General features: G+C 37.5%; 2 protein-coding genes across 4 annotated transcripts; one reads left to right on the top strand and one right to left on the bottom strand.

Moving 5' to 3' along the window:
- Nucleotides 1-404: 404 nt before the first annotated feature.
- LOC127797973 (uncharacterized) lies at nucleotides 405-2604 on the bottom strand. 3 transcript variants are annotated; one of them, XM_052331243.1, is made up of 3 exons: nucleotides 2337-2604; nucleotides 1979-2119; nucleotides 405-739 (listed from the first exon to the last, which is right to left on the bottom strand). In XM_052331243.1, the coding sequence occupies exons 1-3, from the start codon at nucleotides 2508-2510 to the stop codon at nucleotides 596-598; spliced, it is 459 nt and encodes a 152-aa protein (XP_052187203.1). In that variant the 5' UTR covers nucleotides 2511-2604; the 3' UTR covers nucleotides 405-595. The 3 variants fall into 3 exon arrangements, with proteins under 3 accessions (XP_052187203.1, XP_052187184.1, XP_052187193.1); XM_052331224.1 differs by having other exon boundaries at nucleotides 1979-2131; nucleotides 2319-2604; XM_052331233.1 differs by having other exon boundaries at nucleotides 2319-2603.
- Nucleotides 2605-5463: 2859 nt separating this feature from the next.
- On the top strand, nucleotides 5464-7272 carry LOC127787909 (protein OCTOPUS-like). Its single transcript, XM_052316013.1, has one exon. It carries the CDS (start codon nucleotides 5464-5466, stop codon nucleotides 7270-7272), a length of 1809 nt encoding a protein of 602 aa, XP_052171973.1.
- The last annotated feature ends 2522 nt before the right edge of the window (nucleotides 7273-9794 follow it).

Raw genomic sequence — 9794 nt, forward strand, 5'->3', positions numbered from 1 at the left:
GCTGATTTTTTACCAGGCGATTTTCTTCAAAGCCACCCAAACCAATTCAACCAGTATTCACAACCCTGAATGAGGCAGTCTCACCATACATTCCCCTAGGCAGATGGCATTGATACCAATTTGGGTCGTAATTTGTTGGGCCCAAATTGTCACGGTTGGGACCAGGTTTAAAACCCATTGGTCTTTTCAGTTCAGACTACCCAAAAAGTAACAGTTCCACGCAATTTTACCAAATAAATCAAAAGTTTTTTTTTTCCTCGTACTTGCAAGATCATTCTGATGGGCATAAAAGATCTCATTGATTTAGGATAGGATCTCCAGCTTCTTCCTCTTTGGAGCCTCACACTATCAGCAGCCAACATCATCATCAGCCTTCACACTTCAACTTGATACTCTAAACCATATGCAACTATTACGAATGTTCTTGTTTGATTTTGCTATCATTACGTTTCTAACTTTACTGGATGCATAGAAACAAATGGTTCCAGAGGCAGCTTATTTTGTTGCCATTTTACTACTATACACATTTCTTGACAGAAGAAGAAACTCTAAAGGCCAATACCGTTTAGATCAGATATTCAACAGAATGATGCATTCAGAGTTTGCTTGCATGTTTACCAAATAAAGAATGTCGACCTTCAGCAACCAGCTCTCCAGTTGCTTTATTTCTTACAAGAACGCTCGTTCCAGAATAACCGCCTCTCTGGCCTAGAACCCTTGCGGTAAGCTCCAACTCATCCTGCCAATTCAATGTCCAGGATGTAAAACATGACACATCTAGCAAAGCATACAACTAAATCTATAGCAGTTTAATATTCGCATAATGAAGCTAGAAAATGAAAACACCATACACTGGCATATTCAGCACAAAATGCTAAAATGATGGCCATTGTTTCAGATGCATGCAGCAACGAAACAATGGTCTTCAGTTACAGTAAAAACATGTAACTTCATGACCTTAGCCTAATAATACTTGGAAAACATGTTTATTTCGCAAATCTGTAACCGACCAGCAAACATGTATTCTGATAACAGGTCGATAAGATAGCTGTAGCTACAAATATTCCGGACAAACAAAGCATTTTGCTGTAATTTTTTATGATTAATTTTGATGAGAAGTCTCGGAGAGGACTTCAATTTGGAGAATTCAGAACATATATACATCCCTTAAGAAGAAAATACAAGCAATGAAGAAGCTACGTCAGTTGGAGAACAATTTACGCGTTCCCAGGAGCAATTATCTTGTAGATGATTGACCTTTCAGTAGGAAGATGTTTGTTTGCTAATAGTTCAGTGCATTCGTTTGCAGACTAGTCTTCACCTAATACGGCAAAAGGCAGGTGAAATATTTCCAAAGCTCTACCCAAACTTGGATGCTTAACTTCTCAAATTTTTAATTATGTTTTTTAAGTTAAAAATCTCTCTTTTGATATGGGGAAAAAAATTCATGACTCATTTCTTTTTAACCCTCAATATCTCATATCATAACATCTGATGATATATTATAATCCACCTTATGCTTAAATATACCCCGAATATATATATATATATATCAGTACCAAGATATTTGATACATATTATAATACCCTTAATTCAAGGATTTCAGAAAGCTGGACGAGTAACCATTTTACCAGAGTCTTATAGCATATACTCGGTGTAAAGACCCTCTGCTGCAGAATTAGGGACAGTTTGAGCTTACTTTGCGAGTTAACAGGTTATTTCAATGTTAAAACTAGGTGGCAAGCCAAATATAGATGCCAAACAAGCCCAAATAATGAAGATACCCTCAATTTATACAATGTGTGTGACCATAAACAAATTGTGTGCAATTAATTCAGCAATGGCAGAGGGCATAAGTCTTAAGAATTCGCGAAAAATATTACGACAAAGGAGAAAGGACAATTAGGCAATAGGTAGAAAACGTTAGTGTCAAAAACATCATCTCGAAGTGAGGGATTTCGAGGCAAATGCGACTTACATCGAGCTTTGCAGTCGAAAGGAAGGAGATGGACATGTCCACCGAGACATTCATGGGAAGACCCTCAACATGGACCACAGCACCGCCGACTTCATCAACCAGATTCGCAATAGCTCCCGCACACAACTTTCCATTTCTATCCTGGATGGAAAACTGATTTCAAAATCTGTAACCAATCATCGAAGACTGTATACATGCATACTGGTGTTTAATAATTAGGGTTCTCGAAATTGTGGCAAAATCGGACGGCATTTGAGTTTTGAGATTAAAAATATGAAACTATTACACTTGTCGAAGCGAATCACAAACCATATGCAAATAAGGGTTTGAGGAATCATACAGTGAGGCGAGGAGGGACCTTGTAGGTGCATGTAACGAGGCCGGGCTCGACTCGGTCGACTCGGATGCCCTTCAGTATAAAGTCTTCGAAGAAGCTGCTGTCAATGCCGACTCGGTGAGGAGCGACGGTGAGTCGGGCTACTGACTCAGATTCTTCACTGGTCAACTGTAAGGATTCCTTTGCCCTCTCCATTTTTGTTGGCCTTCTTCTGCTACACCTCTCTCCCCCGCTGTCTCTCCTCGTCAAATCAAAGCGAGGCGGTTCGGCCTATTAGCAATTATTTTACAAGAGAGGTCTATGACTCGATATTAATTATCACGCGGCTTATTGTGCAACCATCTTAACAGTTCCCGGGAGGAATGATAATGGTTTAATAAATGAGTTTTATTTATTTATTAAAATTAAAATAATTATAAAATAAATTATAAAAGTAAAGATTATTTAAAATAGATATTAGTTATTCTTTAAAAATTAAAATAAATTTTAAAAAATTATGTTTAAATGATATAAATATGATATATATTTTAAATATTTATTAAATAAGTATATAAATAGGTAAATGTTCTAGATATGCCAGTGGACAATTTAATTATAGGGCTGCTGTTAGAATACTCATTAATATTATTTTAATTATAATTTATTTTGTTTGTAAGTTTTAAATAGAAAGAAGATTAACTTAGTCTTTAAATTTTATTTACTTGGTTTAGCTCTGATTTTTTTTTTTCTAAAATTCACTTTCAAACTTTTTAAATAGTTTAATTTAATGATCAATTTGATTTTAAAAAAACTAATATTTTAAGGTATAAAGTGAATCAAAAACTATAATTTTATGGGGCAAAATAAATCTATCATTTTGAAAGGTTTAGGAGTGAATTTGATTAAGAAATAAAAAATGATCAAAATAAAAAATTTAGAAGCTAATTTGGATTTTTTCCCAATATGAAATACATAATAGTGGAAATTTTATTTTAATTTTTGTTAACAACTATCTATACATAACAAGTTATGACTAAATTGTAATATTATAATTAGATTTAATATTCTCTTGTATTAAAAGGCTAATGAGCAAATTTGCTCAAGGTACCTAAATTTCAAAAAGAATAGTTGTAGATTTCCAATTCACAAATATATCATTATCCTTTAAAAGTAATTAGATAAATTAAGAAATATTGTAAAACCTCTCAACAATTTAGCCACCTCATGCTCTACTAAAAATTTATTTATTTTTCTTAAATTCATTAATTTTATGACATGAGACTGTCTAAATATAAATATAAATATAAATATAAATATAAAGTCATAATCTCATATTATAATTATTTATAAATAAAAAAAAACTCATGGTGTGAGAGGGCGGGCATGGACCTGGCCGCTAGCTCCACCCCTTATTATCAACGCAAACAATATATGAGTACTTTACTGTAATTTATTTAATTATTATGTGATTAATGATTAATTTTATCGATTTTCAATTTCAGTCGATCGTGATTCGTTTTGAACCACGATGAGTGAGTCCAAAAATGCCAAGAGGAGGAAAATAAAGATCCCAGATGTGAGTCAACACAAGCGATTTTCACGTGATTCGATCAGAACGATGCCTACTCCACGACCGCACTCTGATTATTCTCTCAGAATGACAGTGTCTGATTATTTTCCTTGTACCCCTCATGATATATCTGATTTCTATTTATAATGAGGGGCCTTTATAATTTGGATAATATATAGAAATATAAAGATGACATTTTGGGGGACAAACAACCCTTATCATCTATACAAAATCGGGAGTGAGATCCTCATTATGAGGAGCATGGACTGTTGCAGGTAAAGTAAATGGACCATTCCTTTAACTTCTTAGCAGCTTTGCCACTTATGCGAATTGGAAGTTTTAGGCCAGTGATCTGGATGGTCCAACGAACTGAAGGCTTTGCCAGTAGCTCATTAGTCGATCGCTGAGAGCTAGCTATGGGCTTTGCCGGGAGCTCGCTTTACGAGTTTCGGATTTTGATAGTGTATGGACTTTCTTTAGCGAAGCTGCCTTGGCCTTCTGGGCTTCGGGCGATTGGGCCGGCTCATTGGATTAAGTCTGGCCCATGAAGAATGATGCGAGAAATGCGTATAACAAATTTAAATAGATATTTATTAAAATAAATTATAATTATTATTTTTAAGTTAAATACACAAATTAAACTCGTATCTTTCCGAGACAAAGTCTACCTTATAATTATTAGTTTGCTAATAAGAAGCCTTATTTCAAAATAAAGTTAGAAAATAAATAGGTATCTTCCCCAGCAAAAGCAACATTATTGGCTGGACAAAATTAGATTGTACTTTACTCATTTCATGTGTCATCATCCTCTCCAACTTTTTTTGAGGCAGATGATCTTAAATTTTGATGCCAGATTCATGTGTAGTGGGTCCCTCAGATTTTTACTTTTCAACACCAAAAAAAAAGAAAGAAAGAAGAAACAAGTCATGATAAATAATTTTTGCATTTAATAAAAGAAAGAGTCACGCATCAATATGGTTTTGAACTATCAACTTATAATTGTAATTTATTATATTATGTAAGAATCGCATTTTTAGGGTAATGTTAGTTATTTTCTTAAGTATAATAAATATATTTTATTTTTTTGAATTTATCATATATTATTTTTTCATCAAAATATACTCCTATTGATAAATAATAAATTTATAATATTTATCAATTAATAAAATTATTTTAAAATTTAATAAACATATATTATCCAAAAATAAAATACATTTTATATGCCAGTAACTGTTATCCTAATGTTACATAATACCTAGTAATCCCTTGATAAGTTGGTGTCTTAATATTCTTGTTTATGTTTTATTGGTGGACTTCAATTAATTTAATATATAAAATAGAAAACAAATATCATTATTATGGTTGATAGGAGGAGGGCTTATGAAGGGTTCCTTGGCTTCTTGGAAGTATAAAAATGCTCCAGAATTTTGTCCCTACCTCTCTCTATTACGCTTCTTCCACTGCCACCCCACCGCCACTTGGTTCCCCTTCGGATCCTTTTCTCTACACTGTTGACTGTTCACTTCCCGTTGCAACCCCCTCTTCTGACAATCTCTTTTCCTCTAACATGAGCCGCGCGTATTCTGCGCACCTCCGGCTATGACGCACCGCGAACTGCAGTCCAAGCCTCGCCGCCTCTCCATCTGCCACCGCCACCCAGCGGAGCCGGTTACCGGCTTCTGCGCCTCCTGCTTGCGCGAACGCCTCGCCGGCCTTGATTCTCCTGCCCATCCGGAAGTCTCTTCCTCAATCACTGCCCCCGAAGCCGTCATTATCGGTTTCGGCGGCGGAGATGATGGAGCCGGTGCGCGGAGTGGAGCCAACGACGCACCTCGTCAGGAGCTCCGTCGATGCAAGTCGTATGCGGCCGGAAAATGCAGAGCTTATGCCGGCGCATCGGAGCCGCGGCGAAAGTCTTGCGATGCCAGGGCTCGGAGTACCCTGGGACATCTTTTCGACGTTGACGACGAAGAGAAGGGGTTGGGTAGAGGAATCGAGGTCGAATCGAAGAACTTAGGGTTTTCCGGAGTTACACGTTCGGTGGCCGAGATTCGTGATAAGATTAGGGTTTCTGAAGATGTGTCGGGAGCAAATGGTAATGTTAGCCAGCCGAGAGACGAAGAGTTTGAGGAAGACGTGAAGACGATGAAAGAGCACATAGAGCTCGAATGGCAGAGTAGGAGGCACAAGGTAAGGGATTTTAAGCACATTGCGGAAAGTTTCTGGGGCGCTGCGTCTGTTTTCAGCCAGAAATTGCGAAAATTGAAGCTAAAGCAGAGGATGCGAAAGCCTAGTGACTGCGGCGAAAGCCGCAGCGGCGGTGGCGATTTGACGCCAGGCAACAAGCAAAATGGACGACAGTTTAGGGAGACGCAGTCGGAGGTAGGAGACTATGGGTATGGCCGGAGGTCTTGCGATACAGATCCAAGGTTTTCAGTTGACGCTGCTCGCATGTCTTTAGACGATCCACGATTCTCTTTCGACGAGCCTAGGGCTTCCTGGGATGGATACATGATCGCGAGGACAATCCCGCGGCTTGCGCCGATGCTTTCTGTGATTGAAAATGCGATGATGCCATTGCCGCTTATGAACAGGGCTGGATATGGGGTTGGGGTATCCATCGAAGAGCAGATGAATCCAATAAACGAAGACGAGACGACTTCTGGTGGATCAGCTCAAACCAGGGATTACTGTTCTGACTCCTCATCTTCTCAAAGGCAAAATAGTTTTGATTGTTCAAGTTCTGGTAAGAGTTCCAATAAGAAGACGGTGACACTAGAAGTTGATAAGATGAAGTCTCTGTCCGATTACAAGGTCTCAAATATGGAGTCTGCTGTTGCCAATACAGATACTAGAGACATAGATTTTGGTTCTGTCAAATATGATCATTCCGGGAGATTTGAATCTGCCGGCAAGGATGCCATTTCTGTTGCAGGCGGTGGTATCCAGGATGGGGGCAAGAAATTGGGGAAGTGGCGAAAGGCTTGGAACATTTTGGGTTTCATGCATAGGTTCCATGACATAAAATACGAAGTACCAGAAGGGAATGCAATTGGTTACCCACTTGGAGATTGCTTAGAAAAACAGAATGGGGATGCTGATGTAGCAGCCGATGGGTCTTCTAGTGGGAAATTTGTTCGGATTGGTAGTTGCTCAAGCAGTTCTTACAAAATGAATGGGTCATTCCATCGATCATCAAGTGTAGCTGAGTCCAGAAGCTATGCTGTTAAGAGTAGAGAAGAGCCTGCGTTGGAGCAAAACCGGAGTGCTAGGTACTCGCCTAGCCACTTTGATAATGGACTCTTGCGGTTTCATTTGACACCATCATGGACTTCTCGGAGGAAATCTGGAAGAAGCAGGCGGAAGAATTCACATTCTTCTGCCAAGAGTGTGCTACGCATGAGCTAAAGGTACACTTGTTCAATGGAGTGCAGACCTGTAAAAACAGAATATTTATGTTTCTTCTTCATGTTTTGGACAAAGGCACGAAATATTGTTGTTACTTGTTTTTCTGCACTTGACATGCCTTCCAGTGACGCAATAATGCAAATCTAACATTTCCATGTGTGTGATTGACTAAAAATTTTCTATGCGGTGCAGTTTACATAATGCACAAATCGTTTGGAAACCATTTCCAATGTTTTATTGCAGATGTGCTCAAAAATGTATCTCGGCTAATGATATATAAATGCATGATATATATATATATAGTTTTTTTGTTGAGATTTTTCTGCCTTCAAGTTTTATACCCCTTTTGGTCCATGATGTTATTCTACTGTTGTTTATAAGAAGGTTAAAAAAAAATTGTTTTTCTGCTTGACGCAATTACAGGTCTGTTTGGAACATAAAGTGTGAAAAAAATTCAATCTTGCTCTTTCAAATGATTCAGTCATATCTTTGTGATATATTGCTATTCTGATAAGTGATAACCGTGAGTACTGGTCAATTGCTGCCATCCAAATTAATCAGATGATTCTCTGAATCATACAATCTTCTATGCTACTAAATGGGGTCTGTTTGGTGTAATGACTCATCTCACTCATCAGCTTAATTTGAACTAATTTTTCTATAATATATGCATCCTTAAATGGTAGCAACCTGAAGGGAACTGAGAACTACTTACTTTGTCCTTAGCACTTTTGAAACTGACATCTGGAAAATTTGGTCCTTTTATAATTGAATTTGGAGATCTGGTGGAGTTTGACAACTAAAAGAGAAACAAAGTATTAAGTGAGAAAGATAGGATGCATGGGCGTTCTTATTTATGTGGAATGATTTGCTTATCATTTGCTAAATGGCAAGGTTAAATGTGGAGAATCTAGAAATTACCAAAGGTTTAGGGGAAGACATTTGGAAATACTAGTTTGACATGGAAATCAACATAAGATCCAAAATTTGCTAAAACATATTATGTTAAGCTAATTTGAAATTGTTAACCAAGTCTCTATCCTGAAGTGGATTACATCTTTATGAACTCAACTTTAAAACCAAGTCCCTATCTTTGCTGTTTATGCTGCATCTTCTAAGTGATTCTTATCTGGCTTCAGGAGATTGTTGTCTGTTTCTTAGTTCATATTGGTTGTCTCTAGCTTTGCCTGTTAATTTAGTAATATCCTTACTATAAAGTTCTAGTGTAAAGGTATTCCTCCTATTTAAGGCCAGTTAGAAGTTCAGGTAAAAGAGGAGGCTTGCAGTAAGTAGCTGATAACTACTGTAAAACTGGTGACTAAACATTGTGAATTTTGGAGAACTATAGAATTTATGTAGCTAACTGCACATAGTGGAATTAAGCCTTATGAAGTTGTTGGATAAAGGTTACGTCTGGAATGAACTGCAATCTAGTAGTTCATTTTGGTTACCAAGTACTTCCATTTGGCAGATGTCCACTGTTCCTGTCTGGTAACTGTTGGCATTCCCATTATATAATGGTAAGCTTCTAACTTTCCAGCTGGGAATTAACCACTGATGTCATTTTCCAAGGTTGGTATACCAGGAAAATCTACATTCCTTGTTTGTTCACCAAAGAGAAGCATTGAGTTCCTCCTTCCTATCTATGTATCAAAGCTTTTGTCTCCATCTTTTAACATGGAAATTGGTTTTATTCTTGCCTATTAAACTTGGACTCTGGGTAAGATTTCCAGGGTATTATGTGTGAGCTGACTTTGGTGGTTAGTACACCTGCTACTAGAGGAGTTATAGATTAAGGTAAATAATATTGGTTTTATGGTGTCAGAAGGAATTGCTGAATCTTAACATAATCTTATTCCTCGTGTCTTTTCCTTATTTCTTTTTGGTGATGAGAACTTCCCCTAGCATTGGGTGTTCACGGAATAAAGTCACCAAGACTGCACGTAGGCTCTTACAAATATTTACCAAATAAGTATATGTAATTTGAGGGGAGACTGATTACCTTTTATTCATTCCTTTTGTGTTTTTACAGTTACCACTGAGCCTAGCCCTTTGTTTTTTCATTCCTTGTGTGTTTTTTTACTGTTACCTTGATTGGCCCCTTCTCATTTTGCGCGCACCATGCTGGCTCTAATCCTAGATTCTTAGAATAGGCAAATGTAGAGGTAGGCATTCTGGGTTAATGCTACAGATGCAGTGCAGTCACAAGGAACCTGCCAGCAGAATAGCATTAGTCTGGCAGTTTTTTTATGGGTCTACAGCTGATGTAGACGCCATATAGACAGACAGGGCCACTTCTGAAGTCAGGTATTATTAGGGTTTCTTTTCTTCACCTACAAATTTCACTGTTTGAGTGTCAGCTGTATTGTTGTTCTTCAACTTCAAGCTTTTGGAGAAGCAAAACCACACGTTAAGTGAATTTGCACAGTTAACTACAGCTGCCCATGCAATTTGGTTTATTTGGAAATCTAGGGGTCATTGCTATGGATATCGATATTTTTGTGTAACATGAAAAGTGAGAT

This window comes from Diospyros lotus, chromosome 1 (genome assembly GCF_014633365.1).
Source record: "Diospyros lotus cultivar Yz01 chromosome 1, ASM1463336v1, whole genome shotgun sequence".
NCBI classification, from domain to species: Eukaryota; Viridiplantae; Streptophyta; class Magnoliopsida; order Ericales; family Ebenaceae; genus Diospyros; species Diospyros lotus.

What these genes read in the sequence shown, in the direction of transcription:
- LOC127797973 (XM_052331224.1), bottom strand. Translation starts at nt 2,510, where the DNA reads ATGGAGAGGGCAAAGGAATCCTTACAGTTGACCAGTGAAGAATCTGAG. An exon ending in AGGTCCCTCCTCGCCTCACT is followed by an intron (nt 2,132 to 2,318) that starts GTATGATTCCTC and finishes TTTTGAAATCAG; the next exon opens with TTTTCCATCCAGGATAGAAA. An exon ending in TTTCGACTGCAAAGCTCGAT is followed by an intron (nt 740 to 1,978) that starts GTAAGTCGCATT and finishes TTGAATTGGCAG; the next exon opens with GATGAGTTGGAGCTTACCGC.
- LOC127787909 (XM_052316013.1), top strand. Translation starts at nt 5,464, where the DNA reads ATGACGCACCGCGAACTGCAGTCCAAGCCTCGCCGCCTCTCCATCTGC.